The sequence below is a fragment of the Stegostoma tigrinum genome, chromosome 13 (assembly GCF_030684315.1).
Source record: "Stegostoma tigrinum isolate sSteTig4 chromosome 13, sSteTig4.hap1, whole genome shotgun sequence".
Lineage (NCBI taxonomy): Eukaryota > Metazoa > Chordata > Chondrichthyes > Orectolobiformes > Stegostomatidae > Stegostoma > Stegostoma tigrinum.
In genome coordinates this window covers 42,598,038-42,624,723 of record NC_081366.1, presented here as the reverse complement: position 1 = coordinate 42,624,723, position 26,686 = coordinate 42,598,038, and the positions used below count along the sequence as shown (strand labels likewise).

The 26,686-nt window shown below is 43.8% G+C and overlaps 1 protein-coding gene across 3 annotated transcripts in view; it reads right to left on the bottom strand.

Annotated features, from left to right (window-relative positions):
• The window catches only part of LOC125458525 (glutamate receptor ionotropic, delta-2-like), a 496,301-nt gene that overhangs the window by 395,779 nt on the left and 73,836 nt on the right, over positions 1 to 26,686 (bottom strand). For all 3 annotated transcript variants that reach the window (XM_048543867.2, XM_048543868.2, XM_048543870.2), the window contains exon 2: positions 13,237 to 13,392. In XM_048543867.2, the coding sequence (XP_048399824.1) occupies positions 13,237 to 13,392 (156 nt within the window). The remainder of the gene's footprint in view (positions 1 to 13,236; positions 13,393 to 26,686) is intronic.

Genomic DNA, 26,686 nt, shown 5'->3' with positions numbered 1-26,686 from the left:
GATATTGAGCAACATCTCAGGATATGCTCCATGGGCACTGGCTGCACATACACAATGCCTGTAGAAATTGTCAACCAATATGTGCCTCTAAGAACCCTCAAGACACATCTCTGATCCACTTAGAGGATGCTTCTACACTTGAATGCTGTACCACAGGCTGCACTGGAAACTATTTTTATAACAATGCGGCAAAGACAATGTGCACTCAGGGACGTGCACCTAGCTCCATGGACTGAACCAGGCTGTATCTCCAGCCTGTCTGTTGTGGCACTCACTCACTCTGAGTATGCCTGTCTTGAATTATCTTGTTTTGTGCTTAGTGCCCTCAGCTGATATTCCAGGCTCACACTACCTCTGTCTTGCCTTGCTGTTTAACGCAGACACAAAAGCAGGAAGCTTGGCATGGTAGTCTGCAAGCCTCAATCAAGTCATGCAGGAGAGCTTTCTCTCAGGGGGGTCCTAGCACAGTGATCAAAGGACATCTCCAATACCAGTCCCAGGGACAGCCACTTGGGCAGTCAGAGTCAGGATACTCTCCACCTAAGGTGAGAGGACATGAATACCGGGCAACCCACGTCCAGCCTTGATTCTTTCAGTCCTATTGTGAGCTGTTTTCCTCTTGGAATGAGGGGCAGGTATTCCCTGCAATGGAGGTGGATGACACAGCTGTTGAGGAGGTGTCCTGAGTAAGTGAGTGAGTAATGGAGAGGGCATGCAGGTCACTGCTGTTGGGGAATCAGTGAGTGACAGGGTGTGAGGAAGATGTTGCAGGCAATATTGACAGTGTTAGATCATGAGCCTTGATGGGAGGTGGATGTAGTAGCAGAGATAAATTGAGCGCGATGCATCAGACAGAAGAGTGTGGCACTGACACTGGCAGAGCAGAGAGGTCATTGACCTCCTTCCTACTTTGCTGTGCTTTCCTGCTGATGAGTGTGAATGCACTGACTCAGGTGGCAACTATGAACCAGGCTGGCATAGTCTGGTGGCATGGCCTCTGCTGGCCCTGGGGCAACTAGATATTGGCCCATATAGCACATAATTCAGTAGGACCTCCAGGTCCCCGCATGCAAAGTGGGGCACCAATTTCCCCTTGTCTTCCATTGTCTGGGGCAAACGTCTAGGCACCATATAAGGTGCAGCTCTACACTTTACAACACCTGTCTGGTTGTACTACAAGCTTTTAAAGATGGCACTCGCACCAGCGATGATGAATATAATTAGTAGATGATGAAGGTGGCAGGGTAGCTCAGGGGTTAGCACTGCAACCTCACAGTGCCAAGGACCTGGTTTCATTACCACCCTTGGGCGACTGTCTGTGTGGAGTTTCTCCCCGTGTCTGCGTGGGTTTCCTTTGGGTGCTCCGGTTTCCTCCTACAATCCAAAGATGTGCAGGCTAGGCGGTTTGGCCGTGCTAAATTGCCTGCAATGTTCAGGAATGTGTAAGTTATGTGGGTTACAGGGGGATGGGTCTGGGTGGGATACTCCAGGGATTGGTGTGGACTTGTTGGGCCAAAGGGCCTGTTTCCACACTGTAAGGATTGTATGATAGTAGTGATGAGTGCTGAGTTGTTCTGGGAATGGCACATTACATGATGGGCTGGAAAAAAATCAAAAAGCATACCATGGGGAGAGGGGAGATAGCTAATTGTTAGGTTTGGTAAGACGTAGCAAGAAAACATCCTCAGCCTTACATCGATAAACCTTCACAGAAAGTTCAATACAACCCAGACTTAGCCAAAAAAAGTAGATTCAACTCATAGTAAATGCACAGTAAGGTGGGAAACCAGACAAACTAAATCTTGTGTTGTCAAAATCAAACGAATTTAATTATCAGGCTTGCATCATCAAAATCACAGAGTTTATATGGTGACTCCATTTCTTTTGCTCAAATGGAACAGGAATCATAAATAAATATTTGCGCAGGTTTTAGGGGTTTTCTAAACCCTGCCTTTTGAGAAAGAAACTTGTACTGGAGGGAGACATGATTCAGATCTTGAAAAATTGAAAAGCATAGATGCAAGCCAGAGCTCAAGAGTCAGCTATGCCCAGCTGTAGTGATACAGTAGCGTAAGGGAAAAAAGACAGTGTGTTCCTCTAGTTCAAACATAATGCAGGGATAATAGTAAGTAACGACATTCCAAATAAAAGATTCTGTCATCAGTTTCCATTTTACAAATAATTTCTTCCAACACAGAAACATCACGGAGTTTCATTAGCCATCTAGAATGATATCTGTACAAGTTTACAAGAAAGATTGAATTACGAAAAAGGCTCCTATGCTCCCATAAAATCCAAGGGATAAAGTTGATCATTTGGCCCATCAAACCAGTTCTGCCATTCAATGAGATCATGATTGATCTGACAATCTTTGCTGTTCCCCATAACCCTTGGCTCCCTTACTGATTAAAAAAAAAACTATCTATATCAGCTTAGATAACAAAGTGTGGGGCTGGAAGAACACAGCAGGCCAAGCAGCATCTCAGGAGCACAAAAGCTGGCATTTCGGGCCGAGACCCTTCATCAGAGGGGGGGATGGGGAGAGGATTCTGAAATAAATAGGGAAAGAGGGGGAGGCAGACTGAAGATGGATAGAGGAGAAGATTGATGGAGATGAGAGTATGGGTGGGGAGGTAGGGAGGGGATAGGTCAGTCCGGGAAGGACGGATAGGTCAAGGGGGCGGGATGAGGTTAGTAGGTAGCAAATGGAGGTGCAGTTTGAAGTGGGAGGAGAGGATAGGTGAGAGGAAGAAGAGGTTGGGCAGGCGGGGATGAGCTGGGCTGGTTTTGGGATGCAGTAGGGGGAGAGGAGAGCAATGGGCTCACCTTTGTCCCCCTACAACCACACATCAACGAATACCAGTCACGGTTGGACATAGAGCAGTTTTTCCGCCGCCTTCGCCTCCACGCTTACTTCTTTAACCGGGAGCCTAACCCTCTCTCCACTGACCCCTTCTCCCACCTCCACTACATGTCCTCCTCCCGGACACCACCCCCAGGCCTCCTGTCCTCCCTACCCTCTTCATCTCCAACTGCCGTCGAGACATCAACCGCCTCAACCTCTCCACACCTCTCACCCACTCCAATATCTCCCCTGCAGAACGGTCAGCCCTCCGCTCCCTCCGCTCCAATCCCAACCTCACCATCAAACCCGCAGACAAGGGAGGCGCAGTAGTAGTATGGTGCACTGACCTTTACATTGCTGAGGCCAGATGCCAACTCTCCGAAACCGCCTCCTACCGCTCCCTTGATCATGGCCCCACCCCCGAGCACCAAACCATCATCTCCCAAACCATCCATGGCCTCATCACCTCAGGTGACCTCCCACCCACAGCCTCCAACCTCATTGTTCCCCAACCCCGCACCGCCCGCTTCTATCTCCTTCCCAAAATCCATAAACCCGCCTGCCCTGATCGACCTATTGTCTGCGCCTGCTCCTGCCCCACCGAACTCATCTCCATCCATCTGGACTCCATTTTCTCCCCCTTGGTCCAGGAACTCCGTACCTACATCTGTGACACCACCCACGCCCCCCACCTCCTCCAGAACTTCCAATTCCCCGATCCTCAACACCTCATTTTCACCATGGACGTCCAGGCCCTGTACACCTGCATTCCCCGTGCAGATGGCCTTCAGGTCCTCCGCTTTTTCCTGTGCCGCAGACCCGACTAGTTCCCCTCCACCGACACCCTCATCTGCCTCGCCGAACTCGTCCTCACCCTCAACAACTTCTCTTTCGATCCCTCCCACTTCCTACAGACTAAGGGGGTGGCCATGGGTACCTGCGTGGGCCCAACCTATGCCTGCCTCTTTGTAGGTTACGTGGGACAGTCCCTCTTCCGCACCTACACTGGCCCCAAACTCCACCTCTTCCTCCGAAACATTGATGACTGTATCAGCGCCGCCTCATGCTCAAAGAGGAGCTGGAACAGTTCATCCATTTCACCAACACCTTCCACCCCAACCTCAAGTTCACCTGGGCCATCTCCAACACACCCCTTCCCTTCCTGGATCTTTCTGTTCTCTATCTCAGGCAACCACCTACAAACTGATGTCCACTTCAAGCCCACCGACTCCCACAGCTACCTAGAATACACCTCCTTCCACCCACCTTCCCGCAAAAATTCCACTCTCTATTCCTAATTCGTCTGCCTCCGCTGCATCTGCTCCCAGGATGAGGCATTCCACTCCCGGACATTGCAGATGACCACGTTCTCCAAGGGCCACAACATCACCCCCGCATTGGTCGAGAATGCCCTCGACCGTGTCTCCCGCATTTCTCGCACCTCATCCCTCACACCCTGCCCTCGCAATAACTGCCAAAAGACAATCCCCCTAGTTCTCACATACCACCCCACCAACTTCCGGATACAACGCATCATTCTCCGACACTACCGCCATCTACAATCCGACCGCACCACTAAAGACATTTTTTCCACCCCACCCTTGTCCGCCTTCCCGAAAGACCACTCTGTCTGTGACTCCTTTGTCGGCTCCACCATCCCCTCCAACCCCACCACACCCGGCACATTCCCCTGCAACCGCAGGAAGTGCTACATCTGCCGCCACACTACCTCCCTCACCCCCATCCCAGGCTCCAAGATGACTTTCCACATCGAGCAGATGTTCACCTGCACATCCGCCAATGTGGTATACTGCATCTGCTGTACCCGGTGTGGCTTCCTCTACATTGGGGAAACCAAGCAGAGGTTTCGGGACCGCTTTGCAAACACCGACGCTCGGTTCGCAGTAAACAACTGCACCTCACAGTCGCAAACCACTTCAACTCCCCCTCCCATTCCTTAGATGACATGTCCATCATGGGCCTCCTGCAGTGCCATAATGATGTTACCTGTTGGTTGCAGGAACAGCAACTCATATTCCGCTTGGGAACCCTGCAGCCCAATGGTATCAATGTGGACTTCACCAGCTTCAAAATCTCCCCTCCCTCCACTGCATCCCAAAACCAACCCAGCTTATCCCCGCCTGCCTAACCTGTTCTTCCTCTCACATATCCCCTCCTCCCACCTCAAGTCGCACCTCCATTTACTACCTACTAACCTCGTGACACCCCTTGACCTGTCCGTCCTCCCCAGACTGACCTATCCCCTCCCTACCTCCCCACCCATACTCTCCTCTCCACCTATCTTCCCCTCTATCCATCTTCAGTCCGCCTCCCCCTCTCTCCCTATTTATTTCAGAATCCTCTCCCCATCCCCCTTTTCTGATGAAGCATCTAGGCCCGAAACGTCAGCTTTTGTGCTCCTTTGATGCTGCTTGGCCTGCTGTGTTCATCCAGCCCCACACTTTGTTATCTTGGATTCTCTAGCATCTGCAGTTCCCATTATCTCTATATCAACTTAGACCATTTTTAATGAGCCAGCTTTGATAGCTTTCTGTGGTAAAGAATTCAACAGATCCTGTACCTTTTGAGATAAGAAATTCCTCAACATCTGTGATAGCCAGAGACTTTTCCCCAGGGCAGGATTGACTGCCACAAGGGGTCATAGTTTTAAGGTGTTAGGAGGAAGGTATAGAGGAGACGTCAGAGGGAGGTTCTTCACCCAGAGAGTTGTGAGCGCATGGAATAGTTTGCCAGTGGTCGTTGTGGAAGCGGAGTCATTAGTGACATTTAAGTGACTGCTGGACATGCACATGGACAGCAGTGAAATGAGGGGAATGTAGGTTAGGTTATTTTATTTTTGGATTAGGATTATTCCACGGCACAACATTGTGGGCCGAAGGGCCAGTACTGTGCTGTACTTTTCTATGTTCTATGTTCTATGTTCTAACTGGGTCACCCCTCACTCTGAGTTCTTGCCCTTAGGTCCTGGACTCACTCACAAGGGGAAACAACCTCTCTGCATCTAAGCTGTCAAGAATCCTGCCCTTCATTCTTCTAAACTCCAATTGTTAGATGCCCAACCTATTCAACCTCTCATAAGAAATTCCCTCCATAGCCAGGAGCAACCCTGCTTCTAATGACACTACATCTTTCCTTTGAAAAGGGGATGAAAACTTCACAGTTCTAGGTGTGTTCTGATTAGCTTTGATTCAGCATGATTTCCATATTTTTTAGTGTATTTCCTTTGGAGTACAAACCAAACTCTATTTCCCTCCCTATGACCTGGTGTCTCACTTTTTAAAAAAAATTCTGAAAAAGGAGCACCAAATCTCTCCGTGCTGTAGCTTACTACAGTCTTTCTCCATTTAAGTAACATTCAGCTTCACTGTTCCTCCTGCAAAAACATTGATGATCTTGGCTACAGTCCATTCACTTTCTGCATCCAAATCATTGAATATATATTGTAAATAACTGTGGCCTCAGCACTGACTTCTGTGACTCTCCATTACATAGAGGATGGTACCATAGTGAAGTTAGGAATTGTTACATGTTTGTAAAGAAGCGAGTTGATTTGGTTTTAGTTTATTACTTTAAAAACCTTCATCAATTTTACAGAACTGTAAACAATGGGCACCACTCTCAAAATGTTTATTCATTCACAGATTGTGGGTGTCACTGTCAATATCAGCATTTATTGCACATTTTTATGGAACTCTAATTGCAATTAAAATTCAACAACATTTTTGTAGTAACATATAGGCCAGCCAGCCTGGGGAAGGACAGCAGACTGGTTTCCACAAGAAATGTAATTGGAGAATTGATGCTCAGTCATTTTGTGGTGACTATTACAGTTACTGGAATTGTAATCCAGACATATTTAACTGAATTTATATTCCCTATTTGCTCTGAGTGGGGGGCTATGAATGTATCTCTCAAGATCATTCGTGCTGGTTTCTATGTTATGTTTCAATAATCATTTCGCTGCAAACCTTCCTTGATTTAGTTCAATGTCATATACACTTTGAAGCATGTGGATATTCCTGAAACATCAGTTGCATCTTTGCAGCAACAACTGGTTTCTCCGAATATGTGCTAAGCAGCCGCACAGTCAAGGTGTTCTATAAGAATAAAATAATTGCATAAATAATTAACTGACAAATGAATTGTAATGTTTACCCGTATCCTGAGTCCTTTCATTTATTTTTGTCTGTAGGTTAATCTGCATAAATCGTTCTAGTTTTGTGTGTAGCTTGTAGAATGGCAGTGAATATATTTGATATCCCAAAACCCTCCTCGAAACAAACTGACTCAGTTAGGGTTAACTGTAAAATTTGAGCCCAATAACTCATTTATTATGAAATGAAAGGATAGAGATTTTAATTTGACAAAGATTACAATTGATTGCCAAAAGGCTTATGTAATTCACTGAACTTAGTTTTGAAACAAACTTGTTCATGGAATCTGGGTATCACTAGCAATTAAGGCCAGCATTTATTGCCCATGTTTAATTGCCATTGAAACTGCACTGGTATCCAACTAACCACTACATTCTGTGCAGTGTAGGTACTCATTATAATCAAGGAGGGAATTCCACGGTTTTGACCAAACATTTACAAATGTACATTAATACATTATGATGACAGGATGCTGTGCAATTTGAAGGAGAATTTGAGGATATTGGTGTCCCCATTCCCTATGCTACCCTTCTCAATTTAGGCTGTAAGTTTTAGTAAATGCTATGAGGAATTCTTGGTGAGTGCATCTTTTAGACAGTAAACATTGCAGCTGGTGTGCACTCATGATAGAGAGAAAGTGATGTTAAAGGTGTTGAATACTATTTCAAACACAGGTTATTTTGTCTTGGATGTTGTTAAGCATTGTGAATCCTGTTGGAGGTGCACTCATTCAGAGAAGTGGGGAGTATTTCATCATACTCCTGACTTCTGCCTTATAGACAATGAGCAGGCTTTGGTGAGTCAGAAACAGAGTTTGTTTCTGCAGAATACCCAGCCTCTGATTGTTCCTATTGTTATTAAAGTTATATGGCTAGTCAACTTAAATTTAAGGTCAATGGTAAACTTGAGGCTGTTGTTAGCAGAGAATTCAAAAATGGCAATGCTATTGAGATCAAGGGATGATTACTAAACTTTATATTGTCAGACATGGTCACTGTCTGGCACTTGTATGGTACAAATGTTATCCTGCAACTTACAATCCAAGCTTGAATGATGTTCAGATCTTAATGTATGCAGACACAGACTGCTTCAGTAGATAAGAATCATGAAGGACTGAAAACTTCATCGTCTCAGCCTGCTCCTGCCCCACCGAACTCATCTCCACCTATCTGGACTCCATTTTCTCCCCTTTGGTCCAGGGACTCCCCACCTATGTCCGTGACACCACCCACGCCCTCCACCTCCTCCAGGACTTCCAATTCCCTGGCCCCCAACACCTCATATTCACCATGGACGTCCAGTCCCTGTACACCTGCATTCCGCATGGAGATGGCCTCAAGGCCCTCCGCTTCTTCCTGTCCCGCAGGCCCGACCAGGCCCCCTCCACCGACACTCTCATCCGCCTAGCGGAACTCGTCCTCACACTCAACAACTTCTCTTTTGACTCCTCCCACTTCCTACAGACTAAGGGGGTGGCCATGGGCACCCGCATGGGCCCCAGCTATGCCTGCCTCTTTGTAGGTTACGTGGAACAGTCCATCTTCCGCACCTACACAGGCCCCAAACCCCACCTCTTCCTCCGGTACATTGATGACTGTATCGGCGCCGCCTCTTGCTCCCCAGAGGAGCTCGAACAGTTCATCCACTTCACCAACACCTTCCACCCCAACCTTCAGTTCACCTGGGCCATCTCCAGCACATCCCTCACCTTCCTGGACCTCTCAGTCTCCATCTCAGGCAACCAGCTTGTAACTGATGTCCATTTCAAGCCCACCGACTCCCACAGCTACCTAGAATACACCTCCTCCCACCCACCCTCCTGCAAAAATTCCATCCCCTATTCCCAATTCCTCCGCCTCCGCCGCATCTGCTCCCACGATAAGACATTCCACTCCCGCACATCCCAGATGTCCAAGTTCTTTAAGGACCGCAACTTCCCCCCCACGGTGATTGAGAACGCCCTTGACCGCGTCTCCCGCATTTCCCGCGACACATCCCTCACACCCCGCCCCCGCCACAACCGCCCCAAGAGGATCCCCCTCGTTCTCACACACCACCCTACCAACCTCCGGATACAACGCATTATCCTCCGACACTTCCGCCATTTACAATCCGACCCCACCACCCAAGACATTTTTCCATCCCCACCCCTGTCTGCTTTCCGGAGAGACCACTCTCTCCGTGACTCCCTTGTTCGCTCCACACTGCCCTCCAACCCCACCACACCCGGCACCTTCCCCTGCAACCGCAGGAAATGCTACACTTGTCCCCACACCTCATCCCTCACCCCCATCCCAGGCCCCAAGATGACATTCCACATTAAGCAGAGGTTCACCTGCACATCTGCCAATGTGGTATACTGTATCCACTGTACCCGGTGCGGCTTTCTCTACATTGGGGAAACCAAGCGGAGGCTTGGGGACCGCTTTGCAGAACACCTCCGCTCAGTTCGCAACAAACAACTGCACCTCCCAGTCGCAAACCATTTCCACTCCCCCTCCCATTCTCTTGATGACATGTCCATCATGGGCCTCCTGCACTGCCACAATGATGCCACCCGAAGGTTGCAGGAACAGCAACTCATATTCCGCCTGGGAACCCTGCAGCCATATGGTATCAATGTGGACTTCACCAGTTTCAAAATCTCCCCTTCCCCCACTGCATCCCTAAACCAGCCCAGTTCATCCCCTCCCCCCACTGCACCACACAACCAGCCCAGCTCTTCCCCCCCACCCACTGCATCCCAAAACCAGTCCAACCTGTCTCTGCCTCCCTAACCGGTTCTTCCTCTCACCTATCCCTTCCTCCCACCCCAAGCCGCACCCCCAGCTACCTACTAACCTCATCCCACCTCCTTGACCTGTCCGTCTTCCCTGGACTGACCTATCCCCTCCCTACCTCCCCACCTACACCCTCTCCACCCTTCTTCTTTACTCTCCATCTTCGGTCCGCCTCCCCCTCTCTCCCTATTTATTCCAGTTCCCTCCCCCCATCCCCCTCTCTGATGAAGGGTCTAGGCCCGAAACGTCAGCTTTTGTGCTCCTGAGATGCTGCTTGGCCTGCTGTGTTCATCCAGCCTCACATTTTATTATAATGATCTGAACATCCTTATTTCTAACCTTATGATATAGGAAAACTCATTGTTGAAGCAGTTGAAGATGGAGAGGCCCAGGACACTCCCCTAGAAATTTGTGCACATATGTCCTGCAGCTGTGATGATTCACATCCAACAACTACAATCACCTTTTGTTCTCACTGTGACTTTATGTGAGTAGGATTTCTTCCTGACTCCCAATGACTTCAATTTCATGACGGCACTTTGACGCTACTCTTGGTCAAATACAGACTTGATATTAAAGGCAGTCACTCTCAATGCATCTCTAGAATTCTTTAGATTCTTGGAGGTGGATTCTCTAGTCACATCAGCAGAATCTAAACTGAGCATAGGAACATAGAAACAGGAAAAAGCCAACCCCTTGAGCCTGTTCCACCATTCAATGAGATCACGGTCGATCTGTGGCCTAACTCCATATACCGACTTTGGCCCATATCGCTTAATACCTTTGCTTAACAGAAGTTTATCTATCTTACATGTAAAATTACCAACTGATCCTGCATCCACTGCCATTTGTAGAAGACAGTTCCAAACACATTTTGTGTGCAGATGTGCTTCCTAACATCTCTCCTGAATGATTTGGCCCTAATTCCCAGATTCTGCCCCCTAGTTCTGGAGTCTCCAACCAGTGTAGGCAGTTTACCTTTCTATATCCCTTTCTTTTCCTGTTAATATCTTGTGCACTTTGATCAGATCATCCCTCAACCTTCTAAATGCTAGAGAAAACAGGCCTAATTTGTATAATTCCTCCTCATAACTTAACCACTGAAGCCCAGGTATCATTCTCGTAAACCTACACTGTATTTCTGCCACGGCCAATACATCTATCCTGAGGGTAGTGCCCAGACCTGCTCTCCATACTTCAAATGGAGTCTCACCAGGCTTTTGCATACCTGCAACTTAACTTCTGCATCCTTGTACTCAGTCCTTTAGCTGTAAATGCCAGCATTCCATTAGTCTTCTGCACCTATTCATGACATTTTAAAGATCTATACAGCTGAAGTCTCAAGGCTCTTTGGACATCTACTGCATTTAAATTTATTTCAACGAGAAAGTACCCTGATTTAATTCTTTTTTTTGCTCATTAACTGTCATCTGATAACACTGTGAATGGCACATTTCATCATTTTGCAGATCGTCCAGAGCAGACTGATGGATTGGCAATTGATGGATTGGATTTGCCCTGTTTATTTGCGGGCACAGCAAACCTGGCTAACTTTCTGACGTTCTGAAAAGTAAAATTATTTTTTTGGAAACCATTAAAATCTTGTTTGCATTACATTGTAGAAATTAAATCAACTTAGTCTTACCATTGCTATGAAATTAGGAGACTTTTTAAACGCATCTTCTGTTTCATATACAAAAGGTAGACAATAAAGCAAAATAAATAAACATTGTTTATTGGCTATGGCAAAATCTTTAAACACCCAATCAAAGTGTTTAAAGTGAAGTGGCTCCTATATATATTAAGGTAAAAGTTCACACCATAAAATGGCTCTTTATCTAGCACTAAATCATTTCTGCACTTAGGGAAAGACATAAAAGACAGTTAGAGTAATAAACAGGACTAGAACAATGATATTGCAATGCATATCTTTCGAGCATTTGTGCAATTTTACAGGAGATTCACTCATAATTGATCAGATACGGCTCATGAGTAATAACGAAGCTTGGTGTAAAAAAATGTTTTTAATTTCCCCTTACTGACAAAAAAGCTTTTAAGAGAATGTAATAAATGAAGAATACAAGGAATGCTGCTTAATTTAAAGCTACTCAGAAACAATCATTTCCATGAAATTATCTTGATTATTTTCAATGATAGTAAATATTTCTTTAAAGTGATCACATAAAATATATAATTAAATTGTATCACTTAAAAACAGAAGTGTTTATGCAAGCAATTTATTCTAGAGCTATTGACAAGTTAATTCATCAAAAGCATTAATCTGTACACATTTTTGGGAGTTTTGGGAATTTTGCAATTCGCAGCCAAGCCACAGTTTCCATTAGGTAGACAGTGTGCAAACTCCACTGTTGCCCTGAAAAAATGAACTTTCATGACTTGAAACATTGAATCTGTTTATCTCTCCATGGATTCTGTCAGATCTTCTGAGTATTTCCAAAATTTGTATCCCAAACAGCCTGGTTCAACCTGAGACAACAGTTGGAGAGAGGAACAGAACTGGTAGAAGGAAACAGCTATCGAGATTGAGCCCAAAGTCAATGATTTACATCTCCCCAATATCAAACTGGAGGTAATTCATGCAGTGCAAGAACTGGATGTCAAACAAACAGCCCAAGAATAGATTTGGTTGATGGGACAAGAAAAATGGCAATGATGTAGAGCTGGAATTGTCATTGGAATTTCATGTCTCATATTCAGATGATATTGGCAAAGGGGGACTTGCAGATGCAAAATAGGAAAAGACAAAGAGTAGATTCTGGGGAAACTCAAGAAGTAACTATGCAAAAATGGGACTGGCAGCCACTGCAAGAAATTCTCTTGCTCTGGCCAAACAGTTGTTAGTGAAACAAAGCAAGGACACTCTCTCTCAAGTCAGTGGAAGAGAGGCACTCGGGACATATGATGTGGTCAATCTGTTAAACAGTTTGTGCAGGGTTTCATTGCAGCTCATATGCCAAGCCCATTAAATATAATTAATCATGTCAAGTTTTCACAACAAAAGTAAATTTAACTAAAGCAGAAGGACACAGTGAGGAAAAGAAGGCTACGTTTAGCTAAGTTCTGGAAAACTAGGCAATTTATTTCAGATTATTACGAATGATTTCTTTATCTCATCTTGTTTGCTTTGACCTATTTGTTTCCGATCTAAAATGAGCCAGTACTGAATCACAAATGTAGAAATTTTAGGCGAATTTCACTCTGAAAATCAAGTAAATAATGCCAGAATGATTTCTTCAAAATAAATTAATTTCCTGCAGAAAATTAAGCTTTCACAGTGTTGATTTCCATCGTGAAAAATGAAACCTGTAAGAGAGGAAATCTTAAAACATGGGCAATCATGAAAATGACAAAAACAGCAACAATCTCCCCAGGCTAAAGGTTAATGCGATTAATAGCTGAAAAACTGGTGCCTCACCCTCTTGAACAGCTTGAAATGGATTGTTGGAGTCAACAAATCTGACAGAGAATGTTATCTTTTCGTTTTGCAGTATTTCTTCATTCATGTTCATTTCAGCCACAGCTAATCGAAACATTTTGTCATCCTTTCTTGCAGATTCCTCAAAAATTGCACCTGAAGATAGAAAAAAGATATTGATATTAACCCATTTACTTCAGTGTATGTAGACAATGAATCAAAATTATTTGTAAATATATTCATTAAGTAGCTGAACATTATATTAATGCCATTGATTAGAAAATGTTGAGGATAAACTAACAATAATCTTTAAGTATGGTGGCTGACTTGTATCACTGCACAATAAGAAATTATTTGCACATAAGTTACATAGACTTTTCTGCTGTATTAAAGAATTCAAATAAAGCATCTCTGAAAAAAAGCCAATATTTTAACAAGACACAACACATTTTATGTACAATGCACTATATATCTCAATTAGAACAAGTGTACAAGAAATGTGCTGAAGTTTAAGGTTTCCTATGTTTTTGGCACTAGAATGCAAATTTAAATTTCCTTTTGTAATCAATAGTGAGGTAAGTTTGCTTCCAATAAGGTGTTTTTATCTGGTGTTGTAATGCTTACTTTATCTTGGTGAGGTAAGAAATTGTGCCCGGATATTGTGATATTAAAGAATCCAACAGATATCAATTACAGCTAACTATTATGTGCAAACATTACAATCGTGCACATATGTGTCTGAATTAACATCAGATTATTAGGTTACAATAGTGGAGGCTGTCATGTTTCAAGTGATCCCAAGTGAGGTGGAGTGTGAAACCATTATTCTTTCAGTCATACACCAGTGGTGATGTTGTTAGTTTGGCTCCTAAAGGCATGCTGTCAAACTAATTAAGATTGTGCAACATTCCCCTTTACCAAAGATAACATACCCGAACATAAACAGATACATATGGTTGTACGTAGGCATGTGTTGTCAATTTAATAATTACACAAATCGATGAAACAAAATGCAACATTGCATTTTGGAACTTTGAAATCTTGATCTTGTGGTCATACATCTGGCGAATTACACTTTTTTCTTGTTTGGCAACTTATTTATTTAGCTGTTAATTGTTGTGACTCACTATCACCACAAAACCATCATCAAAGTATGTTTCCTCACAGTTTATGTATTATTGAAATTGACGTCGTTTATATTAGGCTGAACTGGCTCTCATTCCTTCGAAATGTGCAACTGTAAAGTGGCGATTGACGGCTTTGTTTGATCTTGGCTGATTACACATTCTGGAAATCTTTACAGGCATTTAAATATTTAAACCTGAAGTTAAAACTCACACTTTTAATCCATTCTGCAATTTTGTTAGATTTTGTGAGATCAGCAAGCAAAATGACTGAGGAGGAGCTGGAGAATAAGACCAGTAAGGCTAAGAGGGAGAATGTACAGGGGGATGTAACTGGACACAGCAACACTGGTGGTCCAAGGTGTATTTGTTTTAATGTAAGGAGTATGACAGGTAAGGCAGACAAACTTAGAGCGTGGATTAACACATATAACTATGATGTTGTAGCTATTACACAGATTTAGTTGAGAGAGGGGCAAACCGGCAGTTAGACATTCAAGGATTTAGATGTTTCAGGTGAGACGGAGACGTAAGTAAAAGAGGTGGGGCAGTTGTGTAACTGATCAGGGAGAATATCACAGCTGTTGTGAAGGAGGACACCTCGAAGGTCTTATCCAGTAAGGCCATATAGGTTGAGGTCAGGAAGAGGAAAGGAACTTTGATGGGATTGTACTAAAGGCCTTCCGACAGCCAGTGGGTGATAGAGGAACATATATTTTGACAAATTATGGAAAAAATGTAAAAACAGCAGGGTTGTCGTGATGGGTGATTTGTGCCAGGAGTTTGGATGTGGGGTGGAGTTTGTAATGTGTATGCAAGATGGTGTTTTTGAAACAATATGTGAATAGTCCTACAATGGAGGGGCCACACTAGATCTGGTATTGGGAAATGAGCCCGGCCAGGTGACTAAAGTTTCAGTGGGAGCAGTGCCTATAATTCTGTAAGTTTTAAATTAATTATGGATAAGAAAAAGAATAGTCCTTGGGTGAATGTACTAAATTGGGGGAAGGCCAATTGGCACAATTTTAGGCAGTAAACTGGGGAATGTTGATAGGCGGCTGCTGTTTGAGGTTAAATCAACATCTGTCATGTGTAAATCATTTAAAGGCTGATTGGTTAGAGTCCAGAGCCAGTGCGTTCCTATGAAAATGAAAGACAAAAATAGGAAGATTCAAGCACTTTGGATGACAAGAAAATTTGAGAACTTAGTCAGAACGAAAGAGGGGGCATACATAAGGTTTAGGAAACTAAGTAAAGACAGAGTATTCGAAAAACACAAAAATAACAGAAAAGAACTCAAACAAGAATTTAAAATGCCTAAAAAGGGCCATGAAATGTCTTCAGTAAACAGGATTAAGAAAATACCAAGGCAGTTTAGACATTTATAAGGAGTAAAAGGATAGGCAGGGACAGGATAGGTCCACTTAAGGACAAAGGAGGGTAGTTACACGTGGAGCTGGAATAAGTGGGTGAGGTCCTTAACAAATTCTTTCTATCGTTATTCACAAAGCAGAAGGACATGGTGGATGATGAGTCTTGGAAGGGACATGTTGATATTCTAGGGCATGTCAGTATATAAAAAAAATGTTGGCTGTTTTGAGGTCCTAATGGGATCTATTCCAGAATACTGAGGGAAGCAGTTCAAGAAACTGCTAGAGCCTTGTATGAAATCTTTGTATCTTCTTTAGAGGTCTCAGATGACTAGAGAATAGCCAATATTGTTTCTTTGTTTAAGAAGGGCAACAGGGATAGTTCGGGAAATTACGGGCTTGTAAGACTTGCAGAAATTATTGGAGAAGATTCTTAAGATTCACCTGCACATACACCAAGGTGGTATACTGCATCCGCTGTACCCATTGTGGCTTCCTCTACATTGGGGAAACCAAGGGGAGGCTTGAAGACCGCTTTGCAGAACACCTATGCTCGGTTCGCAATAAACAACTGCACCTCCCAGTCGCGAACCATTTCAACTCCCCCTCCCATTCTTTAGATGACATGTCCATCCTGGGCCTCCTGCAGTGCCATAATGATGCCACCCATAGGTTGCAGGAACAGCAACTCATATTCCACTTGGGAACCTTGCAGCCCAATGGTATCAATGTGGATTTCACCAGCTTCAAAATCTCCCCTCCCCCCACTGCATCCCAAAACCAGCCCAGCTCGTCCCCGCCTCCCTAACCTGTTCTTCCTCTCTCCTATCCCCTCCTCCCACCTCAAGCCGCACCTCCAATTCCTACGTAATAACCTCATGCCGCCCCCTTGACCTGTCCGCCCTCCCCGGACTGACCTATCTCCTCCCCACCTCTCCACCTATACGCTCCTCTCGACATATCTTCTCCTCTATCCATCTTCGGTCCGCCTTCCCCTCTCTCCCTATGTATTTCAGAATCCTCTCCCCATCTCCCATTTCTGATGAAGGGTCTAGGCCTGAAACGTCAGCTTTTGTGCTCCTGAGGTGCTGCTTGGCCTGCTGTGTTCATCCAGCTCCACACTTTGTTATCTTGCTTCTGTTTCATGTGTCTCTTTCATTCTCCTTTTTGGGGAAGAATACTCCCTATCTCAGAATAGTTAGATCATTTCTTGCTGGGCAAGGTCATTATATTTGCCTTCCAAGTTGTGCTGAGAATGGCAAACCTTTTCAGGTGGTGTTCTACAATAGTGCAGCAATGCAATCTTAAAATCTTGCTTTGTTGCTCAATACCTAATGAGCACGGATTTGCTCGTACAGATCTCATATTCTGACAAATTGTTTGAGCTTAGATAGTGAGATAACAATGTGAAATTGGGCATTCCTCAAGTGTACGTATCATGAAACAGTTTATCATTGTACTTTGGTCTATTGCCAGCCATTACCTGATCTGAAATACTGTGTAAACTGAGAGTAGTATTAATCATTAATTATTAATAGAAGTTTTGAAAATGGTTCACTGGACCTAAAACATTGGATCTACTTTCTCTCCACAGATTCTGCAGACCTGCTGAAATTTTCCAGTGAGTTCTTCCACTTATGTCAGAAAGAGTCATATTTATTGTATCGTTAAACTAAGCAAAACTTAGAAAACTAAACCATGAAAAAGATGTAATTTTCATTGTGCACTGTAACTACGTCTGTTGTAATTTTCATCCCAGCAGTGAATGGAATGCTATTTGGATTTGGAAACTCTCTGCTGCTGGGCTTGATACATTTGCCATTGCCTCACATGCATCTGCAAGTCATTGACTACCATGATGCATCCCTGACCAGGATACAGATTCATGTGCTCGTCGTCCTGTGCATTCAGTACTCACGTGTCCCTGTGCCACTGGAACGTGATATCTTGAGGTAATGCTTTTGAAATTAGGTAAGGCCGTTTCTGTTTCACGCTTCTTTATATATATATATCGTGTGATTGCCAAAAACCTTTTGGTTCCTTTTTCATTTATCTAAGTTAAGTTTAATAATGTCAGGAGATCTCACACCCATGTTGTGCTCCTTTTGCTCAATGTGGGAGCTCAGGGACAGGGCTGATGTCTCTGACTCCTTCACGTGCAGGAAGTGTGTCCAGCTGCAGCTCTTGTTAGACCGCATGACGGCTCTGGAGCTGCGGATGGACTCACTTTGGAGCATACACAATGCTGACGGAGTCGTGGATAGCATGTTTAGCAATTTGGTCACACCAAAGATTAGGATTGTTGAGGGAGATAGCGAATGGGTGACCAAAAGGCAGAGGAAGAGCAGGAAGGCAGTGCAGGTGTCCCCTGCAGTCATCTCCCTCCAAAACAGGTATTTTGTTTTGAATACTGTTGGGGGAGAAGGCTCACCAGAGGAAGGCAGCAGTAGCCAGGTTCACGGCACCATGGCTGGCTCTGCTGTACAGAAGGGCGGGAAAAAGAGTGGAAGGGCAATAGTCATTGGGGATTCAATTGTAAGGGGAGTAGATAGGCGGTTCTGCGGTCGAAAACGGGACTCCCGAATGGTATGTTGCCTCCCAGGTGCACGGGTCAGGGATGTCTCCGATCAGCTGCAGAACATTCTGAGGGGGGAGGACGAACAGCCAGTTGTCGTGGTGCATATAGGCACCAGTGATATAGGCAGAAAACGGGATGAGGTCCTACAAGCAGAATTTAGGGAGTCAGGAGCCAAGTTAAAAAGTAGGACCTCAAAGGTAGTAATCTCAGGATTGCTACCAGTGCCATGTGCTAGTCAGTGCAGAAATGAAAGAATAGCCAGGATAAATGCGTGGCTTGAGAGATGGTGTAGGAGGGAGGGGTTCAGATTTTTGGGACATTGGAACCGGTTCTGGGGAAGGTGGGAATATTACAAATTGGACGGTCTACACCTGAACCGGACTGGAACCAATGTCCTTGGGGGTGCTTTTGTTAATGCCGTGGGGGAGGGTTTAAACTAATGTGGCGGGGGATGGGAACCAAATATTGGACAGAAAAGAGGTAGAAACGAAAGCCTGTAGGGAACTAGATAATGGAGTCAGTGTGACTAAAGGGAATAGTAGTCGGGGAGCAGATGATGAACACAAAGGGACAGGTGGTCTGAGGTGCATTTGCTTTAATGCGAGAAGTGTAGTAGATAAGGCAGATGAGCTTAGGGCTTGGATTGGTACCTGGAGGTATGATGTTATTGCTATTACTGAGACTTGGTTGAGGGAAGGGCATGACTGGCAACTAGTTGTCCCAGGATATCGATGCTTCAGGTGGGATAGAGAGGGAGGTAAAAGGGGTGGAAGAGTTGCAGTAATGGTCAAAGATGATATCACAGCCGCACTGAAGGAGGGCCCCATAGAGGACTCAAGCAGTGAGGCAATATGGGTAGAACTCAGAAATAGGAAGGATGCAGTAACAATGGTGGGGCTGTACTACAGGCCTCCCAACAGCGAGCGTGAGATAGAGGTACAAATATGTAAACAGATAATGGAAAGGTGTAGGAGAAACAGGGTGGTGGTGATGGGAGATTTTAATTTTCCCAACGTTGACTGGGATTCACTCAGTGTTAGGGGTCAAGACGGAGCAGAATTTGTAAGGTGTGTCCACGAGGGTTTTCTAGAGCAGTATGTATGTAGTCCAACTCAGGAAAGGACCATGCTGGACCTGGTGCTGGGGAATGAACCCGGCCAGGTGGTTGATATTACAGTAGGGGACTACTTTGGAAATAGCGACCACAATTCCGTAAGTTTTACAATACTCATGGACAAGGATAGAAGTGGTCCTAAAGGAAGAGTACTAAACTGGGGGAAGGCCGACTATATCAAGATTCGGCAGGATCTGAGGAATGTAGATTGGGAGAAACTGTTTGAAGGTAAATCCACATTTGATATGTGGGAGGCTTTTAAGGAGAGGTTAATTAGCGTGCAGGAGAGACATGTTCCAGTGAAAATGAGGAATTGAAAAGGTAAGATTAGGGAGCCATGGATGACCGGTGAAATTGTGAGACTAGCCAAGAGCATACATGAGGTCTAGGTGACTGAAAACAGACAAAGCTTTTCAAGAATATCGGGAATGTAGAGCGAACCTGAAAAAAAGGATTAAGAGGGCTAAGAGAGGACATGAGGTATTGCTGGCAAACATGGTTAAGGAAAATCCCAAAGCCTTTTATTCATATATAAAGAGCAAGAGAGTAACTAGAGAAAGGATTGGCCCACTTAAGGACAAAGAAGGAAAGTTATGCGCTGAGTCAGAGAAAATGGGTGACATTCTTAACGAGTATTTTGCATCGGTATTCATCAAGGAGAGGGACATGACGGATGTTGAGGTTAGGGATAGATGTTTGCTTAGTCTAGGTCAAGTTGACATAAGGAAAGAGGAAGTATTAGGTATCCTAAAAGACATTAAGGTGGACAAGTCCCCAGGTCCGGATGGAATCTATCCCAGGTTGCTGAGGGAAGCGAGAGAGGAAATAGCCGGGGCCCTAACAGATATCTTTGCAGTGTCCTTAGACACGGGTGAGGTCCCAGAGGACTGGAGACTTGCTAATGTTGTCCCCTTGTTTAAAAAGGGCAGCAAGGATAATCCAGGTAATTATCGACCGGTGAGCCTGACATCAGTGGTAGCGAAGCTACTGGAGAAGATACTGAGGGAAAGGATCTATTCCCATTTGGAAGAAAATGGGCTTATCAGTGATAGGCAACATGGTTTTGTGCAGGGAAGGTCATGTCTTATCAACTTAATAGAATTCTTTGAGGACGTGACAAAGTTGATTGATGAGGGAAAGGCTGTAGATGTCATATACATGGACTTCAGGAAGGCATTTGATAAGGTTCCCCATGGCAGGCTGATGGAGAAAGTGAAGTCACGTGGGGTCCAGGGTATGCTAGCTAGATGGATGAAAAACTGGCCAGGCAACAGGAGACAGAGAGTATTAGTAGAAGGGAGTTTCTCAAATTGGATACCTGTAACCAGTGGTGCTCCACAGGGATCTGTGCTGGGACCACTGTTGTTTGTGGTATATGTAAATGATCTGGAGGAAGGTGTAGGTGGTCTGATCAGCAAGTTTGCTGATGAAACTAAGATTGGTGGAGTAGCTGATAGTGAAGGGGACTGCCAGAAATTACAGCAGAATATAGATAGACTGGAGAGTTGGGCAGATAAATGGCAGATGGAGTTCAATCCGGGCAAATGCGAGGTGATGCATTTTGGAAGATCAAATTCAAGGGCGAACTATACAGTAAATGGAAAAGTCTTAGGGAAAATTGATGAACAGAGAGATCTGGGTGTTCAGGTCCATTGTTCCCTGAAAGTGACAACGCTGGTCAATAGGGTGGTCAAGAAGGTATATGGCATGCTTTCCTTCATTGGACGGGGTATTGAGTACAAGAGTTGACAGGTCATGTTGCAGTTGTATAGGACTTTGGTTTGGCCACATTTGGAGTACTGTGTGCAATTCTGGTCGCCACATTACCACAAGGATGTGGATGCTTTGGAGAGGGTGCAGAGGAGGTTCACCAGGATGTTGCCTGGTATGGAGGGTGCTAGCTATGAAGAGAGATTGAATAGACTAGGGTTATTTTCATTAGAAAGACGGAGATTGAAGGGGGACCTGATTGAGGTCTACAAAATCATGAGGGTATAGACAGGGTGGATAGCAAGAAGCTTTTTCCTAGAATGGGGGACTCAATTACTTGGGGTCATGAGTTCAAAGTAAGAGGAGGAAAGTTTAAGGGAGATATGCGTGGGAAGTTCTTTACACAGAGGGTGATGGGCGCCTGGAACGCGTTGCCAGCAGAGGTGGTAGACGTCAACACATTAGCGCCTTTTAAGATGTATTTGGACAGGTACATGGATGGGCAGGGAGCAAATGGACACAGACCGTTAGAAAATAGATGACAGGTTAGACAGAGGATCTTGATCGGCGCAGGCTTGGAGGGCCAAAGGGCCTGTTCCTGTGCTGTAGGTTTCTTTGTTTTGTATTTGTTTGTCCTTGAAAATGGCTTGCCGTGATATATAGTACCAAGTTCTTTTCTGTATGACGAAACCAATCTAATCTTCTCAGCTCCTTCTTTAAAGCTGTCAGCCCATTCCTAGATTATAGCTTTTCTTCAACCCTCATTGTTACTCATACTTAGCCAATTGCAAATATTCATACTGGCTCTGACTGAACTGTCCCAGATAAGAGAATGTCTTTAACTTCATAATCAAAAACATCAATGTGTGGATCAAGACAAATATCTCGGTCTTTGTTTAGATTGATCATTTTGCTTATCCTGTCAAACATGTGATAATTTCATACCTGGCTTATATTTCTCTTCAAAGTGATACCTTTTGGATCTTGACAAGGAGACACTGCAATCGTGGATTTACACACATTAGTAGTTCTCAAAAGATCATTGAAAACTTATGATCTGTTTCAACTGTATGTTTCTTAGAATAAGTAATTTTGAAACCGTAGGATTCAAATACCATAGCTAATGTTTTATATTGGAATCATTGGCTTGACAGATGACAGGAATTTTGAAGCAAAGGCATAGTTTTTTATTGTCTTGTGAAAGATATGTACCTAGTTTTTTTTGTGCTGCATCCTCTTCAAAAATCATGTCTTTTGTAGTTTACAATATTGCAGTGGGTAAGATTCTACTGGCAGAACCTAATAGAGAGAATGTATTGGTGGTCATCCTACCACATGCAGGGAATTACATCAAAGAGCAAATCTTCCAGGGGAGATACTTTGTCCGTGACATTGGGAATGTATGGTGTGAGGAACTTAAAAACCTCCAAGGCAACACTGTGGTTCCTCTTCATCCTATAGGGTCATTCTTCATCCAGCAGACTCCATAAGTGAAGTAAATGGACCCAAAGCAGTTTATCTGGTTAATGGTAATCTGTCATTAAATACCAAACAATCATCATGGTGCCCTCATCAGAAGATGAAGGTTTTGGTCATGTTCTGCCTGTGTCTTACCCATGACTGTGATATTTTCAGCTATGCAAATACAGCCAGGCAAATTCTTAATGATCTAGAATATATCTTGCCTTTCAGAGAGACTAAATGTTAACTATTGGAAACAGTATGGTTAAAATGGCGTACTAAATGTTGTGAGGTCTTGTGATTCTTTTGCTGAGTTGGCAGACCACTATCTAGCCTTCAATGTAACTTATAAAAAGGATATCTCTCTGGAAAATGTAGGTTTCCTGTCTTTTAGCATTGCTATTTTGTGTGAGAACTTTTTAAGCAAAGGTTTGAGGCACCTTGGATCCTCACATACTCTGATGCTGCTATCTTTCTTTGAAAGGCACGCGATAGAGTTACACAAGTCTATCAGTGATTGACATTCTGAATTTTACCATTTCACTTCATCTCTCCAGATCCGATCAAAGTTTCTCCTGAATGTGTACACCGCACTCCCTTTCAGGATTAATAAATGCTGTTGCATCTCCTTTAAAATTGCTAGTCTGTCAAGTTGGTCTGGATAGAAATATTTAGGACTGTTGACTAATTCAATTATGTCTCATATGATAAGTTGTGCCACAATGAATGGTCTGAATTACATGAATTGTGACTAAGCCAATACGCATGTTGGTTGTCCAGCCACCGCTGGACTGTTGGTATCTATAAGATAGAAGATTTCAGAAAGCCAAGCTGGCATATTGGCACTGCAGTGTGATTTTGCCAGTGCATAAAATTGGTTATCCTTGAGGCAGTCTCTTCTAGGTTTTACAATAGATTGCCACTTACTGGAGTGCATGTCTTACTGCTTTCCATATGTCAGACTTAAAAGCTGTACCTGGACTGAGCCCCGAAGTTCACATAAATTCAATATAATGCTACTTAACTTTAGCTTAGTCATTAAAGATATTCTTCTTTTAAAGAATTAGAGCCTGCAGATGTTGCAGGAAATTGTGTGATTTTTGTAACAATTGTCAAGACAGAGCATAGGGGTTCCTCCCGGCTCCTCTTGGAGACCAACAGCAGCGGCAGTATGACATTGGCAACAAGAGAGTGACAGCAAGGATGCAGCTCTTCCCAGCCTTTGGGGTTGATGATTGTGACAGCTCCAGCAGCAACAAAACTGCTCAGCAATCGGAGATGGCGATGGTAACAGGAACTTGGCTCCTCCCAACGATCAAAATAAGACTCGCGGGCTGACTGAGCCTTTAGGCCATGACTGCGTCCAAATACCTGCATTGGTGATTCCAAACACCATTATGAAGATAAGTCTTTGACTTGACGACCTGAATGCTTTTCTTACATTTTGGCTTTTTTTTTCTGCTGTTGTTCATTTTTTAAAATTCTGGTTAAACCAGGATAATGCCAGAAAATGGCAACTTTGTACACTTTTCACCATATTCATGTATTCCGACACTTTAGTACACATGACAATAAAATCTAATCCCAACTTTAATTCTAGGCTTCCCCCTTGCTGTGCCGCCTCAACATAAAACTGAACTGGAGATTTTTTTGAGGTAATCTTAAATTTGTCTTCTCGAGAAAGCTGACATTCCATTCATAAAGAAATTAGCTCTGGGTTCATGGTATTTAATGCCCTGTCTACTGACTTGTATTATCTGTACTCAAAAATGATACTGCAAATGGTCCCCTGTTTTCTGAATTCCCTGTTGTCTGATTTGTCTTCAATAAATTTTCTAAATATTTGCTACCAAAATATTGGAGTCTTTTAAAATGACTTGTTGTCACCATGATGTGAGCTTGTTTTCAACAGTGTGTTTTTAATTTGATGGAAGCATTGTTTATGCTTTCTCTCATAACATTAGAAAATGGACATAGATTTTGAGGTATTGAAAAATCCTAAAGTTAGTGCATCTAGTTTCTATGTACATATGTTACAGTCACAGGCACACAAGTGTCTTAATGAGCCAAAACAGCACATTTCTCGTAATGCATCACACTCAAATGATCCTTGGATAAGATTAGATTTCTATATTCTCAGGACTCATACAACAGAGGTGATCATATGAGCATGTTACCAATTGTTTGTTTATTTTTTCAAACCGTCCTTGTTCTAGTCCAGAGCAGTTAAAGTGCATCAGTGCAAACTTCCTTCAGGTAGAACACTGTCTGCACTTAGTCTGAGATGCATGTGTCAAACACTGGAGAAAACTACATTTGAAATATTTATCACTCCACATCAAATGTCACTTAAGATTATATCATTCTCCAAGCAAATCCTCAGCTCACTCAGTGCTGTAGGAACAGCAGTGACAGTAATAACAACTTGTCATTATTATTGTGAAAATGGCACTGTAACAGTTGGCGACTGCAAATATACCAATTAAATGAGGAAATTTGGATGATGATGTTGAAAATGGGACGCGAGAGTTCAAGTCCCACCTGTTCTGGAGATGTGTAAAAATGTCTCTGTCTAGGTTTATTATAAAAATAAGAACAGGAGTGTCAAACATCCTGATCACTCTGGGAGATAGCTCTGAGGGAGCTGAATTAATGTCAAGGACTCTCCATATATAGATAAAGGTTGACTTGGTGATGGGATACCAGCCTCTGTGGAGTTATTTCAGTGGTGGCGAGTGGGATTAATGATATAACCATGCAAAAGCGCTAACTAGCTGAAGCCCAACTGGACTTCAAACTGCCTCTACAACTGGCTTTATCATCAGAAAATGCAGCAAGTGGGGCATATGACTTGCAGGGTATTCTAATGGAAGGGTTGCCCTCATCAATCCAACTGAGCTCGGGAACACCACTTGAGTGAAGCCAATTATATGGCCTCATTCAGGACATATCCTAAACAGAGGGACTCTAGTTCAGCACACAGAAAATCCAAAAACAAAGCCAATCCTCAATCAGTTTTTCAGGATCTATAGTTGCTGCCTGTGTGCAGAAGGGACAGCAAAAGGATTTCACTAGAACGAAAGTGAGAAAGAGCACTCATAAGCCACTATCCAGGAGACTGCACACCCTGGAAACACTAATTACTTCTGGTTTTGTACAGTTAAATCAATTAGCGAAACCCAATTCAGAACCAATCAAAACAAAAATCTGATTAAATGGTCATCTAGTTCTAATGGAGGTTGTTACAAGCGTGGCCGTTTCAGTGATCATAGAATCAGTCTTTAAAAAAACTCATTCTGGAGCCCAAACGTTAAGTTTGTACGAGATCTTGGCTAGACCGAGAACCTGTAATTGGGAAAGTTTACAGGTTAAAGGTACTACTTCAGTCCTGGTCTTTTATGAGAAGCAGCTGGTTTGGGTTATCACTAATTGTAGGAAAAAGCTCGGGCCCAAGCCTAATGGGTGAAATTAATTGAGAAAGATTCCCCTGGATTGGCTCAATATGTATTGATTAGAAAATGGCTGCCTGGGAGAAGTCCTAATTAAATACCAGGAAGTTTTTAGGAACGTCCAGGGGCTATCATAGGTGCCAAGGTCACCTTGGGTGTTGAGCAGGAAGCAGTTCCATGATTTTGCAAGGCCTGCCCAGTGCCATTTGCCTTACAGACAAAAGCAGAGGCAGAAAGCTGGAAAGCAAAGGAATCATCAGGAGTCCAGATGTCTGTTCACCAGAACATATAGTCTCGATATGTTTCTCCCAGCTAGGTGTACATCTTAGAGGGGAAAATGTGTGTCCAGGCACCCCAAATGACTTCCCTGGGCTATAGAGTCGACTAGGCTGCGTTATACCCATTGGAAGATAAACTGAGGAGAATCAAAGGTGCCTCAGATTCTACATCTGTACCAGAGTTTAGATCTGTCCTTGGGGTGGGGAATTATTGCAGAAAGTTCACACATAACCAGGCCTCCATCCTGGCACCTTCGCATCAACTCTTACAAAAGGGGCAGTCTTGGAAATGGTCACCTAGCCAAGCCATGGTTTTCAGGGAAGTGAAGTAACAGCTATCATTCTGTCAGGTGTTGGCACACTATG